This window comes from Thermobia domestica, chromosome 13, assembly GCF_964235325.1.
Source record: "Thermobia domestica chromosome 13, izTheDome1.hap1.1, whole genome shotgun sequence".
NCBI lineage: Eukaryota > Metazoa > Arthropoda > Insecta > Zygentoma > Lepismatidae > Thermobia > Thermobia domestica.
This window is the reverse complement of record NC_137466.1, coordinates 97,593,145-97,613,797: the sequence shown is the minus strand read 5'-3', so window position 1 is coordinate 97,613,797 and position 20,653 is coordinate 97,593,145. Positions and strand designations below refer to the sequence as shown.

Sequence of the window (20,653 nt, the reverse complement as noted above, 5' to 3'; positions counted from 1 at the left end):
CAATGCATATGTACAAACATTTAGCACGAAAAAGAGCCATTTAGTAACTCCCAATACCGGTTGATTTTCGGCGCCATTTGATAATACTCACGCATCTACAAGGTCAGACACAACACTACTCTTGCGAGAAAACCCGTAATTCCAGCATGATATGCCAGGTATAAGAACAGAATCGAAAATGCTCGGATATACAGCGAACAACCTTTTGCACATAAAAGAATATATACTTGAGAATAGACCTAAGTAAATGCACCAAGAGGCCGTAGTGGCTCATTGATAGAGCACTCACTTATGTTACGTTAAGTCTCTGGTTCGATCTCTGCTCTTCTAAGTGGATTTTGTGATGATCAAACACCGTTACGTAGGTTTTCTCGGGTTCTCATATTTCATCCCCACTTTCTTCGTTTCACCATTAGATTCATGATTATCATCGCCGCCTTCCTTAGTCTCGGTGGATAACCATGGGACGTTAAACTAAAGAATACACCAAATAAAGAGCTAACCCCTTTAGGAGAGATAGCCTCCGTGCTAGGATTATAAAGATACAAGCAAATATGATCACACATTTGATATAGTTAAAAGTAACATGGTTCAAATCACAGCTTAAGAGTAATTACAGATGCAAGGTCTAATTACAGCTGCATATATTAATCAAGGCTTTTAAACGTGTATTACGAACTCACAATATTACAAGTTCTATTTCCTCTCGACTTCCTAATTTTGTCATACACAAACAAATTATGAATATAAAAATTTATGAATATGAAATCCACATGAAATGGTAGTTTCTGGTAGTTGTAATTGTCCTCATAAAATACAAATACATAGGCCTAAATTATAACACAGATTTCATTTCCCTGTGAAATGCTCATTAGCTAGTGTTAGCTAGTGTTAGTGTTTCAACATGATATATTGAGAAATATTCAGGAAAAAGTTTGAGAAAGACCTTTCATGACTATCTGGTTGGAACTTGGTTGAACGGGTGTAAGGTTTGTCTACTGTAATTATTCAAGGTTTCTTTTGTAATTTGATCTAATTATGATAGCACACAATGCACGTCAGAATTGTTAATGCACAGTGATTTCAATTCCAATTGTCAACGTACTGCTTCAATTAATTATTTGAACTACAAGAATATAGTAAACAGACTCTAATCCGACAGGTTCGGGACCACCGCAGAAATAAAAGTCTACATTATAATTTAGGCCTAAGTACTGGGTTGATACAGTATTGATACATGTCAGCTTCAAAGTGTGGAGGGAGGGATTAAGAAATAAACTACAATACTCGACTAGTCAAAGTGGTTCTCGGCTACAGCCACACATATTTTCCGTAGCTCAACCAATGACCAAATTCCACCAGAAAAGTCGTCTATTGTGAAGTCCTCAACCATGCGTTGCACCAAGGAAGTCTTCCTGCCTGATCTCATCTGGATACCCGGACATCAGGGAAGGTCTTCCCTCCTAAGAGGCTGAAAGAGGTGGTAGCCGATGGAAGACACATCGGGAGATAACGATATGTAAGGAACGGTTTCACACTCATACACACACATGAAAAGTCTGCAACCTCATTGTTTATATCCATATTTGTTGACTATTGCTGGATGCATGAGGACAATTTTGTGATGCATTTCATGGAGTATGCGTTATAACGATTCCCAATGATGGTTTCGGTTTGACGGAGAAAGGTATGATAGGACAATCCTCACTGTTGACGTTAATCATGATCCAACCACTGTCCTAATCGTTTACGATTGTTGTAGGAGAACATCCAATTTGAATTCATAAAGGAAAATAACTCACAATAGTGCGTTCTCCATGATGCACTTTCACAGGCCCTTTTTCAAAAACACAATGCTTCCTGAGAGACAGTGCACTTCAGCCTATTTTCTGAAGATGTACATAACAATCACACCAACCAATATTTGTGGTTTGTGGGGAAAACTATTATTAAGTATTCTATCTGTTGGCAGGTCCTGGGACTAATAAGTTTTTTTTCTTTTTGGCGTGGAAATTTTTCATTCATGTTTCTACATCTTCCGCTTTATGTTCTAACTCCCAATATTTTCTACTATTTTTCAAATCAACGATTAGTTGCGTTCTTTCTACTCCTCGTTTTCCTTTCACCTTTCCCTCTATGGTGGTATGAAGAAGATAATTTCTTCGAAAGATGTGTCCAATCCAATTGACCCTCCTGGGAATTATCCTGGCTAAAAGCGTCTTCTTCTCTCCTATCCATTTTGAAATATTTTCATTTGTTAGTCTCTCTTTCCATTTTATCTTCTCCATCCTCCTCCAACATACATTTCGAAGCTCTATAAATATTTCTTCGCTAACTTCTATAATGTCCAAGTCTCTAAACCATACAGTCCAATACTCCATATATAGACCTTGACCAACTTTTTCCTTAGTCCAGCTTGCTAGTTAGAAGTAATCTTTTCTTGTTGAACGCCTCTTTGGTTATGGCAATTCTTGACCTGATCTGTTTGGTGCAGTAAGTATTTCTCGCCAAATGCTTCCCAGATATTTGAAATGATCGACCTCTCAAGTATTCTTAGGTTTACTTTGACCCGTAGGGAAACGTTTTCACGGGATATTCTCATGACTTTCAATTTTTTGATGTTGATTTCCATTCCATTTATTTACCCAGTATCAACTATTTGGCCACCATCTTCTGTAGGTCTTCTTCTGTTCTAGTTATAATAACAGTGTCATCTGCATCTTGTCAATGATCTGCTCTCCAATTTTGAAATCTCTAATTCCTATTAATGCTTCCTTCTTTAAACATTTACTGCAATTGGGTCGACATACTATATCCTTGACTGACTCTGCTTTTGATCTCCACACTATTGGATTCTCCTTGAATCAAACGCAACTTTACTCCTTGTCCTATGTACAGGTTGCGAATGAGTCGTCGGTCTCTTCAGTTGACCCTGATTTCTTTAAGTGTTTTCAGAAGTTTGGTCCAATTGAGCCAGTCAAAAGGCGAAGTGCAAGTCGATAAATCTCAAACACAACTCCTACTTTACGTGAACTCGTTCTGATATAATCCTCATCAATCTAATAGCATTGTCGGTGCTTTTTTTTTCATAATCCAAATTAATCTTATATCTTACTTTGCAGCACCTGTTCAGTATGCGCGCAGTAATCTTTCTAATATGGGAAATAAGGCTAATGGTTCTGTGATCGCTGCACTTCTGAGCTTGCTTTTTTCTTGGACAATGCAACTGTTACAATATCAAGAAAATCCTACCATGTTGCCTACAGAAGTCGACAAGCGTTTGGCCCCGTGCGTTTCTTCTATCTAGTCTAAATGATTCCACTAGCTTATTCGCAGCCCCTTCTACTACGCTGTTGAAGTATCTTATTACTATGACGATGATCTTACATCTTCCTTCCTGATGCAATATGTCATTAATCTCGTCATATATTACTTCTACTTCATTGTCATCATTTTCAGTTGTTGGCATATACACTTAAATTATCACAATATCCACAAGTTTTGCACTTAGTTTTACAAACATCAAGCGGTCACTGCAGCATTCCACTTTAGTTACTTTCTTGCTACTTACTTTTTCATTGCTATCGCGACATTCATTGTAGTCGCATTTTCGGATTTAACGCCACTCTAATAGAATATTGTGTAATTTTCTGATACTATGGTAATCTCACCTTTTCCTGACTACCTCACTTCACTCAAGCGCACTATGTTCACTTTACATTAATCCATCCCCATATTTAATTTTCAAGTTAACCCACACATCATAAAATTCGTACGTTCCAGGTTCTTATGCTGAAATGAAAGTTATTATTTTCTCCTTTGATGATTCATTACGAAGTAGTTCCCACCTGGAGATCCAAACGGGGAACAGTTTATCTCCAGAATGTTTTACTTCATCATCATCGTATTTATTCTCCTCTTTCGTTCCTCCTGGGAAAAATTAATGTGGTAATATTCCCATTTCCTTTTCACATCTCTGTGCCGATTGATCACTTTGTGGTTCGTTCATCTGCCTTTTAGGACAGTTTCCCCTCCCAAGAACAAGATGGTACTCTGATCTCCACCTGCTCATCTGTCCTTCTACGAGGCCATTGACACCTGGTAGAAGTTGAATCCTTACCCCAGGAATCAGCCGGACACCATCTATGTTAGCTGCATAAGACATTGTCCTCTTTCTCCCGCGAGGAAGTGTAAGTTGGGACTTTCCCTCCGTTTAGGATGAGACCCGAAGGCATTCTTCAAACCTCTCGAGTACTTTTAGAAAGCCGGAGACAATAACAATTACCAAACACTTTCATTTCATTTGGATTTTCTGATAGTTTCATATTTTCATGTTCATAGTTACTGTATATTTGTGTACGAGAAGTAAAATCATGAAAGTCGAGAGAATCAGTTACGTAACACTTCGATTAGAGGCAATATATTGTCTGTTTCTTATTTTAAAAAAAGTACATAGAAGATATACATTGTGCGACATGCTTAAGCAATGCTGGTATCTTTCATCCTATCTCATTTGATTTTGAACGTTTTTAGTTAGTTAATACAAAAGACATTCCTAATACATAGCTATAAATGCAAAGAAATCTGCATTAGTGCCTTATACAACGGTGTTGTGACATTTGCGACTTGAGCCAATTGCGATCAAAGCTAAAATTGTCAAAATGTTGAGATAACATTATTATTATTATTATTATTATTATTATTATTATTATTATTATTATTATTATTATTATTATTATTATTATTTAGACATTGCAACATTAGTGATGAAATATCAATTTCTTTCGCACTGTTTTCAAGTCTGAGCGTCTAACTGGCAAAATAGTTGGAATTCTGATCTAATGCTTAATTGATTGGGTGAGTCTAGAAAGGTGTTGATCCTCACTTTGTGATTTTTTTTAATGATTTTTAACGCTTGCTTGCGTGTTATTGCCTCTACAGTATTAACTTCTCCTCTCTCTGAGAAATCGGGTTGGTTGCGGGCCCGATGAATAGTATGTACTTGGGTAAATTACTCACCGCAGCTCTTAAATACGTTGCAAATCGTTTGACAATCTGATTGACCACCGATTGATGGCTTCTTAAGGGTGTATCATTTGATTTTGTAAGCACAACACACAGCAAATATTACCCTGTCGTTGCATCAACTACATATATTACCTTTATGTGAATAATTTTCTTACTCAACGACCTTTGGCTAGTTTTTAGCTTCAATATCAAATATTAACCCTAAACTTCGTACACGCTTATAAGATGGTAAGATAAGAATGTGATCGCAATTGTCGTAGTTCATAATTTTGAAACGATCTACAATAAGAAGGTGATCGCAATTGTCTCCTGTTTTCACATAATTGCAATTGTAGCTGATCGCAATTAACTTATCACTAGGCTTCGGATTTTTAGGTCCCAAAAAATTCAAATTAGGATTTTAAAAAGTGCATTTTAGGATTTTATAGGTTTTTAAAAACACCGTTTAGGATTTTTAGCGTTACAATTCTGAAAACGAAATAGTACTACACTTTAAACACTTTGTTAGCTATTTCATACTTAAATGGTAACCTTAAAATAGTAACCTTTATGCTAACCAGTCTTCTGCGTAATAAAAATAATAAAACTCTTCTTACCTTGGACTTTTTTTGATAGCTGATAATATAGTTTAACATATGTATGGCCTGTCGTACTATAGTAGTAGTAGTTTTTTGTCAGTTTTCTTATATTTGAAATTTTATACAATACCACAAATATCACTTCACTTTTCTAACGATACACTGAGGAAATACTAATGTTCAAATATTGTTTTTCCGGCACTTTTCATATTTTCACAATCGCAGCCGCACATGTTTTCACTCGCTTATTCACAATCGCAGCCGCAAATTACAAAGAAACATGTTGTGTGAAGGAAACCTTGTTATTGCATTGTTGAAAACTGGTTGAACAATGTACGTGTTTGAAAGTATTTTTCAAGTTAAAAATAACTATAAAGAATCATTTAGGACGTTATAGGTTCTAAAAGCTAATTTAGGATTTTTTAGGTCCTAACCCTTCAATTGGGACATTTTAGGTCCTATAAAAATAATATAGTTCTACTTATAGCAACTTCAAATGTAAAGAAAACACGATTTTTTGCGTTCACTGTACAGGAATAAAATAGGTTCGAACCTAAGAATCCGGAGCCTACTTATCACATATTCTTTACAACATCGCTAAATCAAAGAAACTGTTACTTCTCCTCATCACGGCACCTGTTAAGCTGACTTCATGTACTGTTACACCGAGAGTTACCAGACTTACTTTCTGACGCTGATTTTAACATATTTAATTATTAGTTTCATATTAGTTTATATTAGTTTATTCTTACCGCTTCTATTAATGATTTGGAAGAGAATTTTCGGGAAGTATTGCAGCCAAAGAGGGAAGTCCTCGAGGTTACGACAGTTTTTCACCAGATGTCCCCACTCATCTAACCAATCCTCCAAATTGACATATGTGCGTTGTTCCACCACTTCAAAATCTGAAACAGAATCTGAAAATAGTCAAATTATCCAATTAATTTTCTAAAACAATAATTTTTCAATATATTTAATCATTAAAACATAGTATATTACTATCAAAAGCAGTAATGATTGCAAGGAAAGTGTGGGAAAGGACGTCATCCTCCGCTCTTCTGAAGAACAAAATTTACCTCCCAAACATTTCTGACTTCTTCAACACTTATATAGATACTATTTATTTTCTCCCTCCCAGGAACATTGGTATGAAATCATTACTGTTCAAAATAAGAGCCCATGGTCACATTCAAAGTGAATTCTATAGTTTACCAGTCAATAACTTGTTAATTAAGAATAAAATTAAACCATTTAGAATATGTTCAGTGACCTTGCTTCGACTTACTCTGAAAATTCAAACGTCCCACTTCCATATTTTACAAACTTATTATTATTTATTTGTTTATATTTCTTATGGACACGTTTCTCGGTCATAGAACCATCATTTCTTGTTATAAGCCACTTATATACTAATATTTTCTTTTTACACGAAAACGAACATAAACATTTAGGACGACATATCGATTTCTTAAATACAATACACAAATATAAATATAATGAAAAGTGGGGCATGTGGTATATCAATTAAGACTGAAATTTTACCAGAAATTCATTGGTGTAAATAATTTCATAGTTTCTTTATTGTGAGTTGAGAAATACGAACATGCAACAACGTCTGGAGGGGATATATGGACATACATAGGCAACATCACCAATGTTTCATTTGAGTCATGTTAAGGTACAAGTCAATTGTCCAGCAAAGAATACATGACAAAAAATATACTGTACGCATATGACAGTGATCGTGTGGAAAACCATATTATCTAAACCATTCGCAGAATGTAGTCACTGGATGCACCTCTATAAGAAGAGTACAAAAAATGTGTTCACATGCAATGCACTGGAAATGTTGCAGGGGATATAGATTGTTGTCTGTGTGTGAACAATATACGACTTGCCTAAAACACGTTTCATTACACCGTGAGTCGTTTGAAATACAATAACATGAATCATAACATAGGCAATTACAAGTAAATATAGGCGCAAAAAGATACTGTACCAGTCTATGAAACACAGTTGATGTGGAGGGTATCGATAAGAATGTGCTGGAAGCAAAATACATTTTCGCAGTGTGTACACCTGACGAAGCTGGGATTAGTACACTGATCTTCCTGACAATCTGCTGCTATGTCAGAATCAAAACAAAAGGTCATTGGAGTTTGGAAATTTCCCGGATGTTCTTCAAGATATCCAGCTACGTAGAAGGCATGCTTAATGAAATTAATGAGCCGGGAAGCACGAAATTGAAAATGAGTGAAAGCTTGGACGAATGAAGTTGTCTCGATGCCAGATATGAAACCCATCAATGTTCAATGCGGCGTCAGTGATAAATCGCACATACTGCTTGTAAGTGCGAAAGAGTTGAGTTGAGTTGATTTTAGTTTAGCGTCGCTTTCAGCAGCGAGGCTATATGAGATGTGGACGTACTGATTAACGTGGAATCCGAACCACCTGAGCTCCCGCCGGGAATCGAACCCGGGTCTCCCACGCCAAAGGCGCGTACGCTAACCGCTGTAAGTGCGAAAGAATCCAACGTCTAGAGGTTGAATATGTCCAGTGCATTTGGGGGTATATGTTGTTTGTGAAGGATAACATTATCTGGAACAGTAGAATGTATCAATTGCGCATGTTTGTTACAAGATCACGAATCAACAAGTAGCAAAAGGCAATTTTACGTCACAGTTGGCCAAAATACGTCTTGGAAAAATAACTTCAGATCATTCTTGCTCATATTTGCAGTTTTTCGAGCAAGTGCCTTGATATTCAAAGGAGTGTCTCGCATATTCGCGGGGAATTTATCTGTAGGTTCAGCAGATATTAGAAATAATGGTGATAACAGTTTACCATCCATCGCTATAATCGGCATTATCATATAAGAGTGCGTAACTGCTGTCGGCGATCCAATGTTAGAATACACCCGTTTGACGCCTTTAGTTGCCAGTGTTCTGCCTGAATGCAGTTCCTTATCAAATCGACTTTGATCTGTGTTAACCACTTGGCCTAAATTGAAGTTTTCTTCCACGATTATAGCCTTTGTTTCCTCGACAAACACGTCTGCAGTTCTCTGTAATTCTTGCTCACTTTTGGCAGATTTGGACATGAAGTGCGTAATTTTGCGTGACACAATACTGTTACGCTTTTTAAATTTTGCTACCCAGCAAGACGATGCCTTGAAGTTAAGAGTGTCAGTTGGATCAATGCCTTTCTTTACATTCATCGCTCACATTCGAATTGTCCGATCGTGAATTATTCCATTCATGGCCCGCGTTCATTTAAAACGTAATAGCATCTCGTCGTATATTTTGCTGATGGACGCTTTGTTGAGGTTGCGTTCAAAAGTATGAAGGGACTTCAGACTCCCCTGTAGAAATTTGTACCGTGAAAATACAGACGATGCTTTTCTTCTTTTACCGGATGTTTTTTCTGTCTCAATCCAGTAATTATAGGTTTTTCTAACTGTTCCTTCGTACATTTCGTAGGTTGTTTTGGTGAAGAAGGGGCGTATGATGAACTACTAGTCTGCTCACAACTGCTATCGTTTGGAGAATGAGTTGACGCATTCGCTACACAAGATTCTTCGCGATGGTCACTGTCACTACTCTCACAGTCAATCTCATTCTCATCTGCTAGACACTCGTCTATAACTAACGTTTGCTATTCTTCGAGCACCGTATCGTTATTTACTAATAAGCGTCTGATGCGTTCAAAAGCATTACAATCTTCTCAACGGGGATTATCATCGGACGTCCCAAACCCACGAACTAATACCGCTACCACTACTTGGGGATTCATGTTCACGAACAGGACCTAAATACCTCCTACACTTCAAGCACTACAACACAAAACGTCAATTTCTAACACTTATTTACCAGGAAGTGAACGACCTAGGTCACATTAAACTTCGCACTAATTACTCTCTTGTCTCTATATTTTCGTCTACTTGCTGTTAACGCACGTCAGTTATTCATATCGCTCGCGCAGTCTCTCTCTGTTAGCACAGAATGTTGTTGATGGCTCTATACTACCTGGTCCGACCTCTATCGTTTGTAACTTCTTTTTCTTACGCACAAGTAGTTTGCATCTAGCCACAGAGTTTATAATGATCTACATTGAAATTGCAATTGAAATGTATTGCAACAAAAAACCACATTTACAATATTTTATATTATAATATGTTATAATATTAACCAATTAAGTCTATAAGTCACAGCATTATAATATCAGTCACTTATTCCGACATTCTTTGCGATGCCCAGTGTTCAAACCCCTACGTGCCAAAATTAAATCATTGTAGGCTTGTAATGCAACAAACAATACATACGAATCAGAAACTGTCATCAGCCTCAATCTAATTACCTTTGGATGTTTTATTCTTAAGGTTTATTTCATGGGTATGTGACATTTGTTTACTCATCTTTGTGCTCTTTCTTACCTGCTCGTTTTTTCTAATTCACAAGACAGTTACAATAGCAGTTTTCACACCAATGAATTTCTGATAAAATTTCAGTCTTAATTGATATACCACATGCCCCACTTTTCATTTAACATTTTGAATTTAAATTCAAGATGGCTACTTTCAAGATGGCGACCATGATGTCCATATCCCCCACAATATAGCACCTCTTCTCTGTTCCACTTCCTACACATTTGACATGCATTTCTTTCACCATTCGGGAGCAAAACGTGTGATTCTGCATATGTCTGTGTTATTAAGTCCCACTGTAGGCCCCACTTCTTCCGCTTCTCACGCTTGTCTATGTTGCCATCAGCCGCTACAATTTTGCATATGGACATCTTTTTACATCCTCTTTCACATGTGATGCACCTCGTCCGGCAACTCGAGTGCCCCATTCGTACAGTTCTCTGGTAAGTATTGGGGTAACCAATCACTAGCGGCGAATAATTCCTAATCGAGCGAGAGATGGCGTTAGTAGTACAAAAACAACCTGTGCACGATTAAATATTCTTTGCACTCTGTTATCGTCTAGCTATAGGTAGTATACGGTAAAGAATTAACTATAAATTGTAATTATGGATCAATGCACTTACTACCAGGGACAAAAGGAGCTGAATAATCAACAATCCGTAATATACTGTCCGTAAATAACTAAATCATACTCTCACTGACATGTTACTACGGTCAAATTACTAAATTATATATATACACACACACATGCATGCTCCATACCACATAAACTAAGAAACAAACACAGTGAAACCTCTCTAAAGCGGACAGCCGTGGGGAATCAAAAATTGTCCGCTATAGAGAGGTGTCCACCTTAGAGAGGTTCCAATATTTTTTTTACGTAAATTAATAAACAAGGTAATATACAATTAGAAAAAAAATATTTTTGCATGAATCATGTATTTATGAATACTCGTATTACCAAAATGTTAGTGTACCTGCATTATTTTGCTCCATGCAATTCGAGACACAACATTGGAATAAGATGTTATAGTTCTCTGCACTTTATATTTATCGCTACTTACTACATTTGCGGTGTATTGCTTTAATTTCTAAATTAGTTGTAGTCCAGCAATGAGTTTTTAAAAGACAATATGCGTACCCGTGGTCAAAAATACCAAACTTGCCTTCTGTTTGGTTAGAGATTCCAGCGAGACAGTAGAATGATGTGTCATTCCAAAGAGTGGGCAACTATCAATCACTTGTCTGTTTCTGAAGCAGGTTGGGTGGGAGTGGAATGCAAACAAGGGATATAAGTGTGTTGTGAAACAGAGACCCTTCCTTTGGGTTGCTGAATAGGCAGTTGAGTAGGCAAAATGTTGTCACACTCACATGTTCTTCCTTGGTGACATACGTATGAATTACTAAAGGTGTATTTTTACTGCACTTTCCAACTTGTTTCTAGAGAAAGTGTCCGTAATACCGAGGTAAATAATACCTATAAAAGAAAAGAAAGACCGTCTGTGTCCGTACTAGAGAGTGTCCGCTTTAGAGAGGTTTGCCAATATGTTTTTTTTCCTATTATAGTGTTTGGGGATTACAAAATGTGTCCGTTATGGGAGGTGTCCGCTTTATAGAGGTGTCCGTTAGTAGAGGTTTCACTGCACCAATACATATCACTATATACGATAAATCATGTTATCACACGAATTCACTATATTCACACTGAACGAATTACTGTTTTCAACACTTTAAATCGGCTTTATAAGTTAGGAAAAAGAAACGGAATAATCAGAACCCAATGGTGCTACTAATAATTAGATCATGGTTTTCCAAATACTTTTAATACCCCAGGAAGGCCATATTAAAACTACTAATGGTAAGAGTACCTTTCCTGAAGGAAAAAGAACCCTAACAAAAAAAATCGTTCAACTCATTTCTGTTGGAAGCTTTGTCAATTTAGGAATAAATGAGAGTCCCTATTAGCGTTTACACTGACGTTGTGAAATTTAACTTAACGATAAAGAAACCTACGAATACCGCCATGTTAACAATAGGAAAACAAATCACATTTACTACTTACAACTACCTATATCTGGACAGGCTACCGCAACCCTAAACCCCAGAAGACCAACACGTACAAAATGAAGATTTTCAGGAAGCAATTGAGGCGAATACTGACCAGATGTGTAAGGAACTTGGAGCACAATTCAGTGTGAGTAGAGAAACCATTCGCCAGCACCTCCATCAACTTGGGAAGCACTACAAGTTGGGTCGATGGGTTCCACATGATTTGATTCCGGGCCAGAAGACAACGAGAGCAGACACCTGTGTTTCTTTGCCGTCTCTTCTGAGAAAGGAGCCATTTCTGGGCAGGGTGTTGACATGTGATGAGAAGTGGGCTCCATAGGAAGGTACACGGCACTGTTATCATTGGTTAGCATACCATGAACCGGTTCCAAAACAGCCGAAACCAGCACTGCACCAGAAGAAGGTCCTCCTGTGTGTTTGGTGAACGGCTCGCGACATCGTACTTCGGGAACTACTACCAGCTGGTTAGAGCAGCAATGCAACTGTGTACTGTCGGTAGTTGAGCCGTGTAAAACAAAAACTCAAATCTCTGTAGCCAACACTTCTGAATCGCAAAGGGATCATCCTGTTACAGGACAACGCTAAGTCCCACGTGACTAGGATGACCCGGGACACCATTCTACGCCTTGGATGGGAAACACTATTGCATCCACTATACTCCCTGGACATTGCTTCGTCCGATTATCACATGTTCTATTCCTTGGACAATCATCTTAGAGGACACCAGTTCAAATCTCCAATGGAGGTGCAAAATGCACTTGATACCTTCTTCGCTTTACGGCCTACCAAGTTCAACTGCGATGGAATCCATTGTCTTTCAGGAGGTGGGCAGAAGGTCGTCGATGCTGATGGGGGCTATTTTTGATCTTCCAGGTACGTCTTCGGTGACATATCGATGTTCGAAGATGATGGGTGAAAAAGCGACAGAACTTTCTTGGATACCTTTATATCAGGTAACCAACAAAGTTCGTGCGGTTTTCGTCACTCATCAAACATGACCCACAAAAAACTTAAATACCGATTTTATTCTTCGAAATAATCGAAATAATCAACATACTCAACTGTTAAACATCTGCTTCTCGTTGCTATCGCGCCATAATAAAACCTCATTCCTGGACCATAACTTGACATATGATGAAAAATCGATCATGTATGGTAACTGGAAGAGGAAGCATTATTGGGCGACTTCTGGTTCAATCTCATTTGCTGCTCAACCGAACATTCAACAAAAGAAGGTATTCTACATCTTTGATGGACCAGCGTTGGCATAGTCCACTATGAATATCTAGAAAGCTGAAAAACCATAACAGTCGAGGTCTACTTGTCACAATTGCAAAAGGTTTCAGCTTCACTGCTACAGAAGCAATCAGCACTGGTCAACAAAAGATGAATTTTCCTCCTTCACGATCTTGCTAAATTTCATACAGGAAAAGAGACTAAAGAGATGATCAAAACATTGGGCTGGGAAGTTCTGCCTCATGCACCCTATTCCTCGAACATCGTCCCATCGGACTATTACCTGTTTTTGGTCATGGATAAAAACCTGCGGAAACAGCAATTCAGAAAACTCGATGATGTCACAAAGACTGTATCACAATTTTGGGACTCCAGAAAAAAAGTTTTTTTTTCAAAAGTTATTTATAAGATGGTGTCTCCTTGGAAACATGTCATAAAATGAAAATTAAAGCTTGTTTTCGAAAGGTTTGCAATTAATTTTTCCCGTTCTGTATCTTTTAAAGTAATAAATGCTGGGTTTCAAGAAAGATAACTGTTTCTGAGTGAATACTTTTTTCAAAATTTTAAAAGTTACGTAAAGATTTTTGAGACATCTCGAACAGACCTTTGTCTTGATTCGCCTCAAATTCCACATTGCATATCTCGACTCGTGCGTATCCCTAGTTGTACTGAAATATATTCTTCAAAATATGAGTAGCGTGCTAATGGATAACTGATATTCCATCTTCATAAAGTAACTTTGCCTTTTCAGTCATTTACAACACAAAATAAGATACTATTAATTACCTTCGTAGTAAATTTCTCGTGATTTCTTGAAGCTGCTTACTAATGTATACAAACTGTTAATCACAGCTTAAACGAAACTAAATATGTTCTATTTTATTAACGTGTTCCATATAATTGAGGTGTTTATTATGCAACCTATCTGAAATAACTGAAAACTCTAGTTAAATTACTAGGTTGAATGTTTCACTGAAACAGTACTAGTAGCAACATACATTACTTCGCAAGCGATAGCACTCAAGATTTCTTAACGTTTTCTACTCTACAAAACAATTCAAGATACTCTTGCGTGATTCTGCAAACTAACAGAGGCCGCGCATTAGGCAGTTGCTGGGGATAACCTATGACTGTCTTGAAAATTCATTCCACCCTTTCTCCTTTTTCGTGACGGCCATACCAAGTCATAATTGCACCAACCATAAAAAAGCGAATATGCAATTCACTTATTGAATAGACGACTTTGATGTTTGCGTGACTTCTTCGCTCTCTCTCCCTCGTAATGGGCAATTTAATTCTCATAACAGTTAAATCTACCATCTTAAGTGTTGTCCGACATAAGTGTCAAAACCACTAATATTGTTGCCTTATGGCTGTAAGAATTTTAAAAACATATGTATAACCTTGCAGTATGAACTCCGAACATTTCAAGTTTCTCCCTATTAAATTTTATCAATGGCAGAACTACTATGGCGTAAAATCCCATAATGCAGTTGGGGCAAGGGCAAGCGGGGAGACGGTAGTTCAATTGTAGAGTGCTTGCGTCTGGTCAGTTCGATTTCATTTAATTTAAGCTTGTGATGCAAAACATTTAATCCGTGGGTTTTCTTGGGGTTCTTGCGTTTCCTCCTACGTTCTCATTCTCTAATTCTTCCATCATTCATTTCCATTAGTCATCCGTCTCCTTTAGCCTGAAGGGCATTCGCTTTCTGCGGTTGGGGTTGGCCTTCTAAAGAACCCTTAGCAGACATCGTTCAGATGCAAAAGACACAAAACAATCAGAAAGTGTTTGATGTGTTATGAATTGTGTTTAACTCGGTGAAAGCAGTTACACTTCAGAATTACTGTATTGATTGATTAAGCTGTTCACTGTTCTAAGTACTCAGTTGGATGGAAGATTTTTTTTTGCCCAATATCCTTTGTAGCTTCACTATTCTCTTTTCCTGGTAATTTGACCAATTTTAAATGGGTTTTCAAGAACATGGAACTTCAGTTGTAGTACTGGCTCCTCATTTCTATTTGAAACAATCTGATTTGTAAAACAGATGAAATCTGAAACAGGAGTGTTATTTCAGGTTGTGAGAGGGGGGAGGGGGAGATTGTTCACCGACATAAGAGTATCACGTCTTTTATTAGTATTTTAGTGTACAGTTAAATATTAAGCAGGTATTTCTCAAACTCGGGGAGGGGGGGTTTGATGGGAGAAACTGAAAACTGTTCTTGATGTCTGTGAAGTCAGAGTCAGAAACTCGTTGGACTGCCCGAGTAGAAACTGTTAATGTGATACATGATAAACTAGAGCTTTTGGTAGAAGTATTGGAAAATATTGTACATAATCAGTATGAACAAAAGTGATGCAATTCGGTCTTACGTTGGATTTTAACAATATTGAGTTTTTTTTTCGTTTTTCTTCGATTCTGGAATACTATACTCGCTAAGATTGACCTGGTTCAGGAAAGGCCTCAGGATCAGATCACGAATTTCCATAACGCTGTTCAAGATATTCAGGTGTTTTAAAAGATGTTTCCTCAGATGCCATATGCAAGAATTCTCTTGAAGAAGTAAAAGAACGTTCAGTATTTGTGACATCCAAGTTGAAAGACGGCAGAAGAGGAAGAAAAAAATGCTTGAAGAAACAGTAGAGGACTTAGAGCACACAGAAACAGGAGACAAATTTATCAGTTTGAAGAGCTCTAGGCTAGGAGAAGATTCTAGTTTTGGCTTTTTTAAAAAGATATAAAGGGATGATGTGCGCAACAAACATGAATTTTCATGGAAAAGTTTTATGACAAACACTTGGATTGCTTGAATATGGTCAGTGAAACAAAGAATTGGATAATGCTACTCAAGACAAGGACGGATGTTAAGTTTCCGACACCAAAGAACTTTCTTCGCTTCATTGTGCAGCGTTGGGTAAATGTATTTCCAAGTCTAACAGTAAGAGTTGGTCATCAAATTTTCCTGACTATTGCAACATTAACTGGTAAAAGATCTTTCAGTAAGTTAAACTCATCCTGTCCTACCTGAGACCATTCATGGGACAGGAAAGGTTGTCATTTTTGGCTTTACTGAACGTGGGGACGGAGGTTACCGACAACGAACATTTTTAGGAACTAATCGACAAGTTTGCCACAGCAAATTGTACCACCAGACATGTAGTTCATAATTCAAACACAACGATTGATATATATGTGATTATTGACTGTTATTAACTCGTAATACAAATGCTTATGACGGAAGTATCTTTTAATATCAGTGACTAGTATTAGACTGGTTTTTAATTTGACAATGGTATGATGTCAACTGATTCATAGTGACTTTACAGAAATATTTTCATTTAGTTTAAATTCTCATTGTGTTTGAGAATCAATCAGCACTGAAAGAACCCTTTCCCCCCCTAAACAACTTCCATGTTCTACTTTCATTGTGATTAGAATGTTCTCATAATAAATACGCTTTTGCAACAAGGTAGAGATTTTTTTATCTATAGATTATGTAAAAATAACTGTTGAAAGAATGTAAAATAAAGCATAGAGAAACCTTTCGTACAATTTAAGGTTAGTGTAAAGGGACAAGTTTTGCCGATAGATGTCACTATAGTCTTCGTATCTCTGTCATGTTTTGTTTACCTTTCACGAAAATTTACAATTTCTTTAATAAATTTCAACCTAGAGACTTCAAATTTTTAGAGAAGGAACTTCATAACCTATTAAAGGGAACAATCCGTGCCGATTTTTTATTTAGAATTTTCTTCATTGTTGAAACAATTCCATTGTTAAAGGTTTGGATATCCATTTCAACAATCAAGCCATTTCAACAATGAAGAAAATTCTAAATAAAAAATCGGCACGAACTATTGCCTTTGACAGATTATGAAGTGACTTTTCTAAAAATTTGAAGTCTGTAGGTTGAAATTTGTAAGAGAAATTGTGTATTTTCGTGAAAGATAAAAATACATGGGAGAGATACGACGAGAGTAGTGCCATCTATCGTCAAAATTTGTCCCTTTAAACCAACCTTAAAAGATACAATGAATTCTCTAGAGCCGCGCACACGTATCGACTTTTCGCAGAGATAATACATTTATCGTTGCCCCAAATCAAAATAAATGACTCGCTAATTTTGAAATGGCTTTCTTTTTGATCTTACTTGAAGCGATAGCGTGAAAATGATAAGCAAAATGTTGTAGTTGCGTGAGACAATTAAACGTCAAGAGGCGGGAAAAGGTGCGTAGTAGCAGTTACGTGCTTTCTTCTGTTAACTCCAAAATAAGACAATGCTTTCTTTCTCTTTTTCTTTTCTATTTTTAACACTATTTTAATTACAAATACAAATAGACAGATTCAACATATTTTATGATGTATTATCTGTTTGATACCTTGCTGTAAGTTGTAATTTTAACGTCCTTTATTAGGAACACGCTAGTGGGTATTATAAGTTTGTATGCAGGATGTTTCAAAACAACATCGACAACGTTTGGGAGGTGATTCCTGACACCAAGATAAGACCAAAAGTATAGACCAACCTGGGTGCAGAAATCAGCCATTTCGGAGTTATAAGCTATCGAAAACATATCTACATGGAACATCTCGAAAATATCTACATGGAACACGCTTACATTTGTTTCAAGTCTCAGGTCTTTATCATTCTTGGTTCTAAAGATATACGGAATCAAATTTTGAGTTGCGCAATTTACGGACACACTGAGTATGCTATATACAAGATCTATCCCAGAAATAAGTAAAATAAATCCAGGAAAAGAAATTTATTGCAGATCGAAATTCAAATTACTATAATTCTTCAAAATAGCTCCCTTGTGCATCAACACACCGCTACCAGCATCTCTACCAGTCACCGTACGCTTCCTGGATACGCCGATGGGAATCTCGTCACAGCCTCTTTGACGTTATCTTTGACGTTGATTGCCATGCAAATTCCTTTTTATTATTATTAAAAAAAAAAACAGTTGTGCCAAATCGTAGATTTAGGGTGGTTGGAGCATCGTTACCACCTTGTACTTGGCCAGGCATTCACATGGAAGGCGGCGTGCGACAGCGTGTTCTCGCAGCGCAGCCTCCATCCAGTTTACGATCTCCTTTATGACGCGTTACTCTCTTCCGTAGCCTTTCATAAACTGTTCACGCGAGATTATCACCGAGTAGTCTTGTTATGTTTCGATAGCACCTTGGGGGAGATCTTGGACTACATCTTTCTCATAGCTAAATCTTTTGTAAGAATGCAATGCACTGTGGTTTTTAGAACATTGTACTCTTCTGCTAACAGTCTAGCATTCAGGCATCGATGGGATTTGATCTAGTCTCTCACTTTTGCTCATTTTCGTAGCACACCCGGAAACGTTGACGGATGTCCAGAGGGTTCCGCGTCATCAATCTCCTCTCTGTCCTTGCGGAACATTTTGAGCCAGGAGGAAAACCATTCCTTGGACATTGCTTTATCTCCATAAGCAGATGATCTCCGCACCTGAGTTTTCGAGTCTAACACAAAATATGATCGCATATCGTTGCTAGATTGAGAGTGGTATCGTGAAATCGGATAGGGATTCAGTCTTGTAGCGACGCACACTGAACGGCGCGCAGGCACCTGACATGACTTTAGTTGCTTCTCCTAGACCCATCACTATCTTTTCCGACACAAATCACTCCGCTTCAGCCGTCCACGTCCATAGAAACACATCATTCTACTTATTTCGGGGACAGACTCTGTACCTACGGTACTGCCCTTATCCCGCTTAGATGTTTGATATCTGTTTGATATTTGACAGTATATTTGTCATTTTACAGTCTTCAGCTATATGTTACATACGCTCATCTATATGTGGTATCTTGACCGAACATATACAGTAGACTATCTAGTTTCTTCCCTTATCTGTGACGTCATCTAAATAAATGACGACATTGAGCTTATGTCACTGAACCACATATTATGTTTTTTTCCCACTGCCTATTGCAGTTATTTCCTGTTCGTAACGTTAGTCACTTTAGTGTCGTGACACTCGTGACACTTTACGTCAGACTGTATAGGACCTGAAAGATCTCAGGCCTGATATTTTGTTCATCAGTGCGGTGCAGAACAGGCACATGAAAATGTTTTCACTTTCTTAGTGAAACACTTTGCATATGCGCTATCAGAATATTCATACTATTTTTCGTAATTTATATTTTAACACAAATTTGTTAAAAATGTAAGTTTTACGTAATATTCAAATGTTAAAGAAGCTAAAATTAAAATCAAAAGTGTGATGTATGTTTGATATTACATTTCTATTTTTCTTCCAAACTGCATGATTGAATGATTGAAACAATGAGCACAACGGTTTATGTAAAAAGTTAGCGTTAATAATGATTTTACAATCTTACATACCAGGTGAGGCATCGTCGCCACGGCGTCTTGCAGTAAGGAAGCAGTCAAGGAAGCCCTTATGAACCTCCTTAAGAATGTGGAACTCTACAGAATCCAAGGACCAATCAGCGTAATGCCTTAACCTCTGAAAGAAAAGAAATAAATATAAATGATAGATATAATTCGATAACATTCGATAATATAATATTGACTTTTCTACCTAGAGACTTCGTGTTCATATGTTAATACCATAAAACTTGTCTTCAACGGACCCTTTATTAAACGGAAATATTTCACGGTTCCATGAATTTATTGGCGTAAATCGAGTTAAATTTCCTTAATTAAAGGGAAACTGTATTACACGGACAACGAAAATCAAAATAAGTCTCTTAACGGAAAATTTCAAGTTCCGGAGTGCAGCATTTAGAAAGTTTTTAAACATCCTACAGGTATGAGAACTTAGATATATATTTTTAGCAAAACAGACAGTGATGTGCAAACCGAAGCAGACACAACGGATATTCATGCTTTAACTGAGAATTATCCATAAAATCTAAAAGGGAAGAGGAGGTTGAGGGAGAAGAGAAATAAGGTATTGAGTTGGAAGAAGAGTATAGGCTAAAGACTTACAGGTATCAAGATTCTGTCAAAAGTTTAACGCAACTTCAATATTTGCGTTACGTCGAAATGACGTGTATGTTTACTGTGGTTCCTCAGACTAAAGTTTTTGTGTAAAGTTGAGCATACAAGCAATGATGTGTACAGAAAACCTTCCTTGACTATTGGAAAAATTACATATGTGCAGCATTTTTTTCTGTTCATTGTAAGTTATAGGTATATTCATTCGTAGTAGAAGTAAATATTGTAAATCTTACCTCCCCTCACAAGTAAAGGGTCCAAATGGATGAATCAAGTTGCGAGATGAGACATAGTGCGCCTGATAGAGGATGTGAAC

At 37.2% G+C, this 20,653-nt stretch overlaps 1 protein-coding gene across 1 annotated transcript in view; it reads right to left on the bottom strand.

Moving 5' to 3' along the window:
• Positions 1-20,653, bottom strand: part of LOC145668371 (uncharacterized) — a 523,871-nt gene that overhangs the window by 13,598 nt on the left and 489,620 nt on the right. The window contains exons 5-6 of the mRNA XM_081736149.1: positions 19,720-19,843; positions 6,359-6,523 (exon numbers count right to left, since the gene is read on the bottom strand). Coding sequence (XP_081592275.1) covers positions 6,359-6,523; positions 19,720-19,843 — 289 coding nt within the window. The remainder of the gene's footprint in view (positions 1-6,358; positions 6,524-19,719; positions 19,844-20,653) is intronic.